The sequence below is a fragment of the Numida meleagris genome, chromosome 7 (genome assembly GCF_002078875.1).
Source record: "Numida meleagris isolate 19003 breed g44 Domestic line chromosome 7, NumMel1.0, whole genome shotgun sequence".
In the NCBI taxonomy this organism is placed as follows: domain Eukaryota; kingdom Metazoa; phylum Chordata; class Aves; order Galliformes; family Numididae; genus Numida; species Numida meleagris.
Window position 1 is genome coordinate 1,603,621 of NC_034415.1, and position 14,120 is coordinate 1,617,740.

The 14,120-nt window shown below is 41.7% G+C and overlaps 2 protein-coding genes across 21 annotated transcripts in view; both read left to right on the forward strand.

The window, feature by feature from the left end:
- KIF14 (kinesin family member 14) overlaps nucleotides 1-14,120 on the forward strand; it is a 190,195-nt gene that overhangs the window by 68,076 nt on the left and 107,999 nt on the right. For 17 of the 20 annotated variants that reach the window (XR_002441355.1, XR_002441365.1, XR_002441348.1 and 14 more), the window contains one exon: nucleotides 5,450-5,598. The exons of 1 other annotated variant lie outside the window; for it this stretch is intronic. The gene's annotated coding sequence lies outside the window, so the exon portion shown is untranslated. Of the gene's footprint in view, nucleotides 1-5,449; nucleotides 5,599-8,638; nucleotides 8,753-14,120 lie in introns of all 20 variants that reach the window. 2 more of the 20 variants (XR_002441351.1, XR_002441359.1) reach the window with 2 other exon arrangements.
- Nucleotides 80-5,306, forward strand: ZNF281 (zinc finger protein 281). The gene has a single exon (XM_021405431.1). It carries the CDS (start codon nucleotides 147-149, stop codon nucleotides 2,763-2,765), a length of 2,619 nt encoding a protein of 872 aa, XP_021261106.1. The 5' UTR covers nucleotides 80-146; the 3' UTR covers nucleotides 2,766-5,306.

Consider the following 14,120-nt stretch of genomic DNA (forward strand, 5'->3'; position numbering starts at 1 on the left):
TTCGCCGTGGAGAGCATCGAGAAGAAGCGGATCCGAAAGGTGCGGAGGGGAAGGAGGCAGGGAGGCGGGGAGGGGGCCGCGGGCGGGCGGGCGGCGGGTCCCGCAGCCCCTCAGGGCCGCGCTCCTCCCGGGCCGCCCTCCCGGGGATGAAACTCGGCGGCGGCTTTCTCGGCGGCGGCAAGAGGGCGGCGGCCATGGAGCCCGGCTTCCCCCCCGGCATGGTGATGTTCAACCACCGCCTGCCCCCGGTCACCAGCTTCACCCGGGCGGCCGCGCCCCCCACGGCGGCCCAGCACCCGCCGCAGTGCGCGCTCCCTCCGCCTTCCGCCGCCGCTTCCTCCGCGGCCGAGCCCCCGGCGCCGCCCGCCCCCCAGGACGTGACTTTCAAGAAGGAGCCGGCGGGGGCCTTCCCCTCCGCGTCCTCCTCTGCGCAACGCGGCCCCTGGGGCTTCCTGCAGTCCCTCGTCAGCATCAAGCAGGAGAAGCCCAGCGAGCATGAGGAGGAGGAGCCGCCTCAGCACCACCACTACGGGGGGCTCTTCGGGGCGCCGGGCGAGGAGCGGCCCCCGGGCCTGGGGGGCGGCGGCGAGGGCGGCGGGCAGAGCGTGATCCAGGACCTGAGCCTCCTACAGCACCTGCACCAGCATCCCCCGCGGGACCTGCTGCTGGGCGGCAGAGCCGAGGGCGGCCCCGGCGGCTCGGGCGAGCCGAAGCACGACGCCCAGGTCAAGAAGGCGAAGAGGCCAAAGCCAGAATCTCAGGGAATCAAAGCCAAGCGGAAGCCCAGTGCTTCGTCCAAACCCCCCCTGGTGGGGGACGCGGAAGGTGCCGTCGCGTCCCCGAGTCAGAAACCTCACGTCTGTGAACACTGCAGCGCTGCCTTCAGGAGCTCCTACCACTTGCGCAGACACGTGCTCATCCACACCGGGGAGAGGCCTTTCCAGTGCAGCCAGTGCAGCATGGGCTTCATCCAGAAGTACTTGCTGCAGCGGCATGAGAAGATCCACAGCAGGGAGAAGCCTTTTGGGTGCGACCAGTGCAGCATGAAGTTCATCCAGAAGTACCACATGGAAAGACACAAGAGGACGCATAGCGGAGAAAAGCCATACAAGTGTGACACTTGTCAGCAGTATTTTTCGAGGACTGATAGACTGTTGAAGCACAGAAGAACGTGTGGTGAAGCCATAGGTAAAGCAGGTGCTGGAATGGACCCCGGATCGTCACATAACATGGGTAGCTTGGCTGCGTTGTCTCAGGGAAATACAAATTCCTCAAGGAGAAAAAGTAAAACGAAAAGCGTATCCACTGAAAACAAAGGAAATAAGTGTAGCAGCAAAGTAGCGGAATCTCAAGTTACAAGTAATGTGGCCATGCCAAATTATGCAGTTGATATTCCGATTGTGTCTTCCAGTGGTGGTCTCGTTGGCACAGGCGTAGAAGAACTTCAGAAAAAGGTGCCAAAATTGGTCTTCAAGAAAGGAAGCAGAAAACAGGCAGACAAAAACTACCTTAATTTTGTATCACCACTGCCAGATATTTTGGGGCAAAAACCCCTGTCTGGGAAACAGAGTGGCTCTCTAGGCTCGTTAGTAGCCAATACCGGTGTAGAAACTATTGGCCTTCTCCAAAGTCCAAGTGGTAAATCAGGTCAAATAAATAGTAATTACGATGATGCCATGCAGTTTTCAAAGAAAAGAAGATACTTGCAAACTGCAAGTGGTAACAGTGCCTTTTCAATTAATGTCGGACACATGACTTCCCAGCAGTCCGTCATCCAGTCTGCAGGTGTTAGTGTTATGGATAATGAAACTCCATTATCTCTTATTGATTCAGCGTCCTTAAATAGTGAAATAAAGACTTGCCATGACAAGTCTGGTATTCCTGATGAAGTCTTACAGAGCCTTTTGGACCAGTACTCTCACAAATCGGAAGGCCAGAAAGAAGATCCTTTCAGTATAACTGAACAGCGTGTGGACTTGCACAGCTCAGGAGAACATTCAGAGATGGTTCAGGAAGAAAACTTGAGTCCTAACTCTCAAACTGTTACAAATGATAAGGCGAGCATGTTGCAAGAATACTCGAAATACCTCCAACAAGCTTTTGAAAGAACGACCAATAGCACTGGTTTTGCATTTGGACCCAGTTTCCAGTTTGTTAGCTTGTCTTCAACTCTCCATAACCACACTCTGTTTCAAGACAAACAGATATACACTACATCTCCACTTGAGTGTGGCTTCAGCCAATCCGTTACCTCAGTATTGCCAACTGCGTTGCCAAAACCTCCGTTTGGGATGTTGCTTGGCTCTCAACCGGGCTTTTATTTATCTGCTTTGGAGGCTACGCATCAACAGTTGACTCCTTCTCAAGAGCTGGATGATCTCATTGATCCTCAGAAAACCTTAGAGACTTCATCTAACTACCAGTCGACATCTCAGAAACTGGCTGGCCAGAAGGAACAGAAAAACTTGGAATCTTCAACGAGCTTTCAGATCCCATCTCAGGAGTTAGCTAGCCAGATAGATCCTCAGAAGGACATAGAGCCTAGAGCAACCTACCAGATCGAGAACTTTGCACAAGCGTTTGGTTCTCAGTTTAAGTCGGGCAGCAGGGTGCCAATGACTTTTATCACTAACTCTAATGGAGAAGTGGACCATAGGGTAAGGACTTCAGTCTCAGATTTCTCAGGGTATTCAAATATGATGTCTGATGTAAGTGAGCCATGTAGTACACGAGTAAAAACCCCAACCAGTCAGAGTTACAGGTAAGGTCCCAACTGTGACCGAGCTGTGGGGTCTTCTTAATGTAGTTTTACTTTGACAACACTGCCATTGGAATGTTTCTACACGGTCCTATTAAGAATAATGTAACATGCCCTTTCAATGCAACTTTTCATATTTAGTTTATTTTGTTAGCGTGATTTTTTAGATCTGTTTTATTACGGTTTTTAATCAGGAATCAATAGATAAAAATAGTGGTTTTGTTCAAGTGGCAACGTTTAGCAATCAAATTTACATATATAGATTGTCAGGGAATAGCCCAAAAGTTTAAAATGCAAAAAATTAACTTTGTTCCTAGGACTAAGGTTTATTCTAATTACTTTACTCTCAGGAAAGTGTAACGAAGCATGGGAATTCTATGCACCGCTAGTGTATTGGAACTTCCAATTTACAGATAGTGACAAATATATATCTCAAGCTTTTTGAGGAAGGGATCTGTAACATTTCACATCACCGTCTCATATGTCTGGGCTGGTCTGAAAGAATTTTGCTACCTAAACCGTGTTGCTTTTCAAGTACTCTTGTTCTTCTAGGTGATGCTGATTCCAGACAGGTTGAGCAGATACTCTTGGATCTGTACTAAGAACCCAGAATGGTAGCTTTAATATAAACGATAATGTCCCCAGAACTCCTTTGTAAGACTGTAATTCCGTAAAGAGATTCTGCTGACACAAACCATGAGAACAAAAAGCATGCATCTGGTTCATGTCATTGGAACCCCAACTTGAAGCTGCAGTCGTATTCTAGATGTCCTTTTGGGATGCATTATTTATTTTATATGCCTCAAAAGAAGTTCCCCCTTCCCGCATTCTTTCGTTGTATAAGGTTCCCTTTCTTTTGTTGTGCTCCCAACTCCTTGAATTGTGATTTTTTTTCTTATTTTACACCTTTTTTCTTCCCCCTTTTTGCCTAAATTACCCGCTCCCTCTCTTACCCGACTTAGGTAGCATTTAAAAAGATTTACATTCCAGAAAGTGCGTATCTTCCTATGTACTTTCTGATGTCTTATGACATCAAATAACGAACAATGAACTCCCACACATTTTAGAATTCTGTCAAGGTTTCCATGTACAATAAGAAATAATATACTCCCAACTGTACATACCAAGGCCCTGGTCCTGCATCAGGATCAGCTGACGTGGACCCCTGTGCCCCTCTGCGTTTCCGGTGGTGTCATTGGAGCTCTTTACGGATTCAGGGGCTTGCAGCAGTTCATCGCTGCGGGCTTAGGGCCTAAGGCTGCAATTCCATCAAAGGTTTCTGGTGATGATGTCAACTGTGAGAGTAGGACTTGAGTGGCTTGTTAATATCAACAGAACTTTTCTTTGGAATTATTGCCTTACGTTATGTATATTTTGTGGTACATTATTTATTATATGTGAATCATGATTAATGCCTGTGGAGCCACGGAAACCTGCTAGAAATACTGGTGGCCATTCAAAGCTGCTGAAAGGCAGTGGCACTGCTCTAAACCACTTTTTTAAAATGTATTTTTTGATTAGTTTTTTAATGTAATTTTGGTGACGTTTATGCTGATGGTTTTTTTATGTACTCTTGGTGATGTTTCAGTCTTACGTACTTTTCTGGTGTCAGGAAAGTACCAGTGGTTGTTTGCAGTCTTATTGTGTAATCAGCCTATTACAGGCTTCCATGTATAATAAAGTTATTAACATTGTGCAAGTGTAAAACACTTCTGTTATGAAAGTGGTGTATTATTAAATGAATCGTTAAAAAAATCCTTTGTTATTTCTCCCTTTGTCCCTCACCACTAAAATTTGAAACCTGAGCCCACTTGTAACCTCTTTTACTAGGTGAACTTTCTTTTTCTGACTAACCTAGAATTTGTTCCCAGAAAATCCATGTACCTCCATTAACATTTTCTTTCTACTTGTTGATGTATTTCATCCTATTTCAGTTTAAGGAAGTGAACAACAACTGTTCTCTATACACAGATCCATGTTATCGGGGATGAAATAATCCATAACCACTTGTTGGCTTTTTCAGTACCTCTTCCTTTGTTTTACAGAGGTTATAATTTACTTTCTTTATATTGTGTGTAGTAGAAATTGCATATGTATTGTTCTGGCTGTTTGCTTTAACTTAATACTAATAAAACCTATTATTCACAAAATCATAAAGATATCACTTCTATTATCCAGTAACACTTCTGAGAGCATCTTAGGGAAATGTTAAGTGAGAAAGTTCTGAGAAGGTGTAATATAACATACTGGCATGTTCTCAGCTTCTTTGCTTCCTTCACTTCCTTTTTGGATCAGATTGTCTGAATGCGCTATTCTAGAAATCAGGTCTCTACCCCATATCTTGAGCTGACAAGGGAAAAAAAAACTTAATTTCCTCATGCTGTTCGTACAACCTCAACTTTTTAAATCTGTGTTTTTTATATATGATTTTGGTTAAAAATATTAAAACTGTGTATTGTTAATTTCAAAGACATCTTGTAATTGCTGAAAATCCAGAATGACACGTATATAATACAATTGTGTTCAAAGTAAAGATTTTAGAAAGTCATCTATCTGTTTTATTTTTTTCCTGAGCTAACTCACCTTGTAAGGAAAGCCAAAATAAGGATAGGAGTATGGCAGAATACTTAAAAGTACGCTAGTTAATGTGAAGGTGGTTTTCAGATATCCTTATGTCATATTTTATTTTAGCTTTGTGTGTAATTGTGAGAGTAAGCAGTATTGGAAGTCTCAGAGCAATGGTGAAGCGTTGAAGAACAGAAGATGGCAGTTTGAATCACAGCAGTGAGGTGGGCAAGAGAAAAATCATCGAAATCCTGAAAAGTGATGAGATACAGCAAGTAAGGATGAAAATCTTCCGAAGTAAATATAAAATAATGCTAAATGGTTAATATTCAGAAAATTGCTAGGAATAATTTTGAAAGATCTGAGTGGGAAAACTGCTGGAATTTTGTATGTTCTCTCCACAGGTTAATATCATTCAGAAAAGAAACAACTAGAATTTTCTCAGTTTAACGTGGAAGTAATTCAAATTTATTTTTCTTCAAATTAAGTTCAGAATATGGTAAAATAGGTAGAAATAATGTATGGCTTTATATGCTAGATACTGGAAAGAGCTACATATTAAGTTGTGGTAATGTTACCGTATGGGTGAAAGATTTATTCAGGGCTGTGGTATTAGGAGCAGGAGAAAGGAAAGCAAAAAATCTCTTGAATTTCACTGCAGTTCCTGGTTTATTTATTTATTTGTAGTTACGGTAGGAGAATGGTCATCTATTTTCTGTCACTAACACAGAGAGTATAAAGAATTGATGTACGTGATGATAGAAAATTGTCCATGAAGTGTTGTGTTACTTACAGTCGTAGCTCGCATGACCTGTTTTTGCTAGAGACAGGTGTGTTTTGGTACCCTGACTGTGTTTCTGTATGCCCCAAGACACTAAAAGTACACGTCTGACTTGCCCACAGGTAACGTAAAAAGGCTGCCTTACATGTGCAGTAGTTCCTGAGTTAGGTGAACTGCACACGGACTTGTGGATAGTGGATGGAATTTTAGAATAATGGTAGAATAAAAGGATGAAAAAGTGTGAATACGTGATGGTATGATGAGAGTTCACCATTTCACATCTATGGAGTTGATGGGGAAAAAAAGCAGTCTGATGGAACATGGAAACCATGGAAACCTTGAGGAGAATTTGGAATAATTCAGTGTATTTTGTTACTGTTTTGTTTTGTTCTGTGGGTGTGTTTTTTTCCCTGCCTTTTATTGTACGTATCAAAACATTGTATTTCCCTGAATGTTACCTCTGCTTCCGTTTCCCCCACCTGTTAGAAATCAGTATTGTGGAGGTGAAGTCACTGTTAGAATTGTTTGTTATGCCCCAGAAAATACACGTCAGAAGCTTTAGGTCGCTACACCATTCTCTTTTTTATTGTATGTGTAGAAGTCAGGTCACTTGAAAATGGAAGATCCTTTTTTCAGCCCCTTCTGACTGCCAGCTTTAACCGTTTGGTCTGGAATTTTCCAGGCTTAGTCTGTCTCATGCTTTGCACGCTATCTTCTGCACATATTTCCCAAAGCAAAATTAAGGAAGAAAACCTTACTGTTCCTCTGGATTTTTCATTCCTCTTTAAAAACAAATTAACAGTCTGTCTATCTATGTAATATAAATCCCTGCACTAGCAGCATCCTTTATTGGAGCTTGGACTTGAGACTAGGTTGGTTAGGTGTCCCGGTTTCAGTCACTCACTGTTTTTGAAAACCCAATCGTATTTACTTAGGAGCCTTTGGAAGGAGAGACAGCGTTCAGATGCTTGAAAGTTTAGTGGATGTATCTCTGAAGGTGACCCCTGCTGGATAACAGATCAGAAGATTACGGTTTTCTACGTTAGTTCAAATAGTAATTTCTGCTAACTGCCCCATATTGTGGCATCTGTTTCACGTTCTCATATGATAGAATTTGCTTTCTGGCATGTATATAGACTCTTCACTTTTAATGTGATTTTTGTACAATTTCTTTTGCACAAGCATTTAAGAAAATGCGTAGTATTTTGTGTAGTATTTAGAATGCCTACACCCTGTTTGCCGAATTAATGGCTTTGAAGTACAGATATGCTCTGGTGTTCAAAACATGTTTCGTTTTCACTTGCAGCTAAAACCCAGATTTGTTTTAGTATTGTTACCTGATGCAGTGAGACATCCCAAAGAGAACAAGCTGTTTTTTTTTCATATCTTCATGCCAATACTGTTTGTTTTCTTTGGTAGCCGCTGATGCTAGAAAATTGCTTTCTGATGCCCAGTTTCAGTTTGACACTTAAGACCTGATGGGGTAGGTAGTGGAATTTCGTTTCTTCGACAATGATTGGAGTTGAGTTCCTTGTGTGAGACCCAAACTCGATCTGTGTATGGATAAGTTGAGGAATAGATACCAGCTTAGTAAATATGGAATAGCTGATTGTCTAGAATAAAGTAGAAGCTGTGGGGCAGAGTCATGAGGGAGTTAAATTCTCTAAGGCGACATTAAGAAGCCTAAATCACTAGCTTGTTCTTTCCCTTCCATTGTGTTCACTGTAAATCTAGCATTTTGGGGAAACCAAGTTCTGTAGAAAGCAGCCTCATGAAGCATAGTCCTGCTTTATGCTCTTGATGGTTGTCATCCTGTTTGTTGTGCATACAAACAGCAATGCAGCATTGCTTGGAAAAAATACTGTGTCATCATGTAATCAGTTTGTCTTAATGCACATACAAGATGCAGTGAATTGAGGATTAGGAAGATTTAGTGCTAGCATTTAGAAATTTATAATGCTTGATTTTTAATCTTGATACTAATTAAATTTTTGTATTCAGCATGCTACTATGTTTACATCTTGGTACATTTTGTTTTTATTAAATTTGTAGTGGATTTTGGAATTTTAAAACTGAAGGTACACTACAAAGTTGCTGGTGTGCTTGGGACTCGGTGTTAAATTTGATCAAGTATTACCTGGACAAGCTGAAGAATGAAGAAAGAAGAACTAATTTATTAGTGCATCTATTTGATAATTGTAATGTACTTTATCTTACCTTAAAATGTGTTCTAAATCGTCTCTGTAGTGCTACAAATATAAATACATTCTGTGAACAAAGCATGTAATGATTGTTATGCAGGAACTGTAGCATATGACAGATACTTTCTACGGTAGTGCATGTGCTGCTTTTGATGCTAAACACCTGGTAAAGGTAGGTTAAAACATGCTCAAGATAGGTTGTTACCATTCACAATTACCCAGTGTTGTTGTTCACAAGAAACTTTTACTTTGTGCTTTTTGCAAAATGTCATTTTGATGTTCTTTGAAGTCTAAAAGGCAGATTGTATTTAATCTCTTAATTTCTTTTTACAGCGCATACTTCTCTCTGTACTTAGGCTCTCTTCTCATTGGAGGAGAGGTTAGAATCCTGACTGAATCATGATATAAGTGGGTGCTGGCATATGGCCAGAAGTTGTACTGGCCAAGGTAAGGATAGATCAGCCTGCTCAAAGATTGTGAATATTTTTTCTGGAGGGGGGAAAGAAGTCTCAGTGCTGGCAGGTTGTGTTCTGAGATGTGTGGGAATAAAATCAGACTGAGACCTGTTCAGAAGACTAGAATTTACAAAGGAATCCATACACAACTTCTTGAGTGACAAGGTTTTGAATCACTTTAATTTGCTTTCTCATAACAGGAAAATACATAGATGTGTAATAAAGCACCTTGCGTGTTCTGCCTGAGGTGCTCTAAAGTAGAGTGCGTAAATTATGCCTGTGGATCTTATCTATTAAATGAAATGTATTTCTGCGGTGAAAGGTGGATTAACTTAAGAAGTGCTTGATAATGTTGGAAAAGGAGACTGGTAAGGAGTAGCTTATGCAGTTGCAGAGATAGTTTATCTTGCATTAGGTAAATGTCTACCTGGAATTTGGTCAAATTATGCAGGATAACACATTTATTTCTAAGTGCTCATGGTCCTGTGGCTTAAGAGACAGGCAGTCATGTAACCTTAATAGAGAGAACATGGCCTTCCTCTTGCAGCTTGTCTGTGGTCAGTAATAATTTGCAAGTGTGACACAGCGCAGCAAGCTCCACTTCCTGAAGCACTTAATTTTTTTATTTTTACTTTTTGTTCATGAAGACCTGCCACTTCAAAGTACAGACCCGCTTTCTGAAAACGAAAAGCTCAAATCTCTGCCACTATTTCAAGTCTGGCCAGCTTTAGTCCAGAGGGTTATTCAAAAAATTATTAGTGGAGGTGGGTTAGTAATAAATACTTAAGCTGTGTAGTTAGGAAGTGTGTCAGCCTTAGCAAGTTTGGTTAAATTACATCATGAAACAGCTTGTGTACCTGGTCCATCCAGCCCTGTAACTAGATGGGTGTACGCTCGGTGATTTTAGTGTAGAGTGAAATCTGTTTGAAAGATGTAGGTGATTTAAAAGTGTATTTCCTGAGCATTGATAATTAAAACTTCTTTCCAAATATACTTGCATAATAATCATCTGTAGTATTAGTCTAAGATGACGAAAGTTAAACCAATCCCTCACCTCTGGAGATGTTGGAACCTTATTTTTTGAGAGATTGCAACCCATTTTGTGTAGATATGCTCAATTTGATTATTTGTTTATTTACTTTGGAGTCTGGAGATGCAATGCAGAGTAAAAGTGACTTCATATTTTACATGTTTCTGAAGATCATGCTTCACAGATATCAAGTGGATGGCAAATAGAAAAAGACAGTTGGTAACTAAAATCATCAGTTTCACTATTTTAAACACCATATTCTGATGATGCTTGCACGTTTTGTTCTTCTCACAATGAAGCTAAACGAAAATCTCTGAGAAAGAGTTCCTTCTAATGTAGCATAATGAAGTCTTTAAATGGGTACAGTTGTAGGTCATCATGAATAGGAATGCAGTGACCTTTGTCTTGACAATGAAGCTGGCACAAGCTTCTCAAAGAGCTGTTCTTTTTTTTTTTTAATTCTCCGCCAGAAAGAACACAAATAAAACAGGATTCCCCTTCTCCCATCAGTGAGCAAAATCAAAAGATTAGAAAATGTATTATAAATTGTCAGCTTGCAAAATCTAGAAATAACATGGAGTTCTTTCTCTAAATGCACATCTTGTTGCAGGGATGATGTGCAAGGAGGTGGGAAAGAAAGGGAAGTAGAGGGGCTATATGCCTTACAAGGGGTCTTCAGGTTTCTTAAGGTTCTCTGTGATAACCTGTTTTGATTTTGGATACACAGCAATGAGATACTTAAAATTACCATTAGTTTCTTACGATTCCAAGTCTAGAAAAATCACAAGCCTTCATGTCATTCATTTTCCATGTACTTATATACGTAACTGCATACTTATGGAGCACTGCATTGAACTATTGGAATGTGCAAATGTTCGGTGTTCTGTGTAAAAAAAAAAAAAAAAAAAAAAAAAGCGAAGTGTTTTGCAGAAGGCATGTGGGTGCTGTGGCTGTTTGCTGCTGAAGAGGCCCCACTGCTCCACTTACTTAGGAGTGCTTCCTGAATTACAGTGCTCAGCAGTTTTCTTGTACCATGGTGGATCATCTGTCACTCTTAAATAATGGTACTACCTGCTCATTTAGGGTTTTCTCAAGGTTTCAGCAATGTCAGTCTGAATTGTGCTGTCTTGTAGAGGAGAGGCCCGTGTGGGAAGGCAAATTCTGAAGTGAGAAGTGAAGATAATGGATGGAGATGTTTTTGTAAGGGAGAACTCATAGCTACAGAACTGGTTCTCTGTGATCAGAAAATGATTTTAAAATTGTTTTTTAAAGCTCTCTAAAGGAGTAAAAATTGGTGGTTGGGCTCTTTAAGTCAAGGACCTGCTGCTGCCCACCAGGAGAGCTGCTGGGTGCCCTGCCGTGACGGGCTGCTGCGCAGGGGGGCAGGGGCTGGGGCATCAGCACCCAGGGAGCAAGGTAAAAACAAAAATTAAATCTAGAATGTTCTGGGAAAACAATGTGCTAGTACTGTATGAACATATCTAGTGTATAGTGAGACGTGAATTTAATCTGCATGATCAAAGATTATGTGGAATAATACAGTCATAGTTGCTTAGAAAGACTTGAAAAACATAGTCTTCTCTGCAAATAAGATGTAACCATACAGCTTGCTTTATAAGCCAGGACCTGCTTAATTTGCTGTCAGAGCCTTTTATTTTATTAATTTAGTGTCAAATTCTGTGGGAGTTGGAAAGTGAGGACAAGGATTTTATTTTCCTCAGGGGAAAAAGTGTGCCGAGGGGTGTGAGGTAAATTCTGAGGGAGGGTCAGGTGTGGTTTCTCCACAGGTAACCAAAGCTGTGGTAAACCAATTAAACTCTCCTTTTTTTTTGGTTTAATCAAAAAAAAGTTTGTGTTTAACCTCTTTGAGTTAATAGAAGCACAAATTGCAAAGTGCCCTGCCTGGCCTCAGCCTGTGCTGGGGAGAGGCCTGTGTGGGAGGCTGCCCCAGGCAGCGGGCACAGGCAGCCGCTGGGTGCTTGAGGAGCCCTGAGGGGAGCTCTGAGGGGAGCCAGGGGATGTTGCTGCTGCTGCTCAGGGAGGGTAAGAGCAGCTCCAGCAGCTTCTGACAGACTGTCAGCTGTCCTTGATCAAAGGGTGTTTGCAGCCTTTGTTCTACCTGACCCCTAATTAGGTAGGATCAAGCACCCTTTTAGCGTGCATGCGGTTGTTGAGAAGCTGGGCCTGCAAGTGAAGGAGCTGCGCCACGAGTCAGCAGGCTGCGCAGCATTGGATAGGATGAGAAAGAGATCGACTTTATCTTTTCAGAGAACTGTGCAGCTTCAGATACTGTTCAACATCTTCATTTAATGACCTGGAGGGTGGGTCAGAGTGCACCCTCGTCAAGTTTGCAGATGATAGAAAACTGGGAGGAGTGGCTGATACACTGAAGGGTTGTGCTGACATTCAGAGCAACCTGAATTGCTTAGTCCTCCATCTGGTGACAAATAACCTCAGGCACCACTACATGCCAGAGCCAGATGGCTGGAAGGCAGCTTCTCTGTGGGTGCTGATGGACAAAAAAAGGCAAACGGTATCCTGGGCTGCATTAGGAGTGGTTGCAGCACTGTCAGAGAGGTGTCCTTCTACTCTGCCCAGCGCTGGTGAAGCCACATCTGGTGTACTGTGTCCAGTTCTGGGCTCCCAGCATGAGGGAGAGACAGTTACTGGAGTATGTCTAGTGCCAGCACCATGATGGTGAAGCATTTCATAGAAGAAGAGGCTGAGAAAGCTGGGACTGTTTAGCCTGGAGAAGATGAGGCTCAGTGATCTCATCAGTGTGTCCGAATACCTGATAGGAAGAGGTGAAGGTGAGGAGGCCATACTATTCTCAGCAGGGCATACTGACAGGACAAGAGATGATGGACGCAGGTACTGAAACACATAAAATTCTGTCGTATGCGACAGAGTACTTCTTTATTTTTACTCTGAGTGTTGTCAAATAGAGAATAAGTTGCCAGGAGAGGTGGTGAAGTCCATCTGTGGGGATGTTTAAAGCCAGACTAGACACAGCCCTGGCATTCTCCATGACAAACCTTCTTAGTCTTTTATTAAAGAGTAAGAAGAAAATATAGTGAAAGCAAAACAAAACTCTGTTTGTGTTGGTTTTTTTTTTTTTTTTAACTACCTTCTTTCCTTTTTTCTTAACTGTAGAAGGTTACTGTAAGGAAATGCCTGTCAGTCTTTTTAAATGACTTGGGCATAGTACTAGCTTTTTTCCTCTTCCCCCAGATTTGCTTAAAATGGCCTGGCTTGAAACTGTTCAGTGCTCATGCAGAAGAAAAGGAAAAAGCAAAGCAGAGAAAATGCAGTTTCTGTTTTTGGTTCAAACTTCAACGTGAAACCTTTGTTTTAGAGAAAGGCAGGCATAGAGTGTTATCTTATCAGGCTGTTGATAAGTTGTAACAGTGTTGGGCTGTTTTAGGCATTACTGGTAGCTGTCGTTTTGGTCACGGGCTCAGTGGTTGCATAAGATTTTCTTGACTCATTGAGCTAGAATTTTTTTTTTTAAGCATAAAGGAGTAAAAAGGATGGGGATTAAAAATGTACACAGAAAACAGATAGCAGCAGGAAAATAAGTTTTGTATTCCAAACTTTTGTATTTCGAGTCTTAATCAAGGCTGGATATTATGGTGATGTAATGTGGGTCTGCTGTTGCTGAGCTGGGTCTGGTATGGCTGTTTCTTGGGATCAGGGCAGTGTTGCTAAATGGGATTATTGTGAACCCTGGGATTTCAAGTGGTGATAGATATCAATTATAATGGGAAGTTTCATACATTTCAGACACCTACTGAAGGACTTGTTTTAAGTAATGGCCCCTGAGGTTAGCATTTCTTCTGGCATGCTAGCTATAGGTCTTTCATTTCTGTCCCCCATTCTTCTTTCGTTTGCTAGACTTGATTTCATCACAGTCCTTGGGTTTTATCAGCAGGTGTTGTTTGGACTAACTCAGTGTTTTCATCTGCAGCTTTTCTGGCTACTGTAAACAGCAAGTCTTTTGTTTATGCTTACAGATTAGTTTTTTTATACATTTAAACCCTTTTCATTGCATATTGTTTGTGTACTTAATTTGACAGGTAAGTATAACTTAAATGCAGTGGAAATTTCTGTGGAAATCCCTCGTTTTCAGAGATGTTGCAGTGAACCTATGTCTTTTTTTTAAAGGGTAGGTACTGGACTAGTGCCTACTAGAGTCGTGATGTTAAAGCATACTATCCTCTTTGAGGAGCAAATGCAACAGTTGTATCATTCGGATTTCTCTGCTCTACAAGTCTTTACCTTCTCTTTTATTTTAGCTCCCACTTCTATAATCCCGTATTTGTTATTTGTT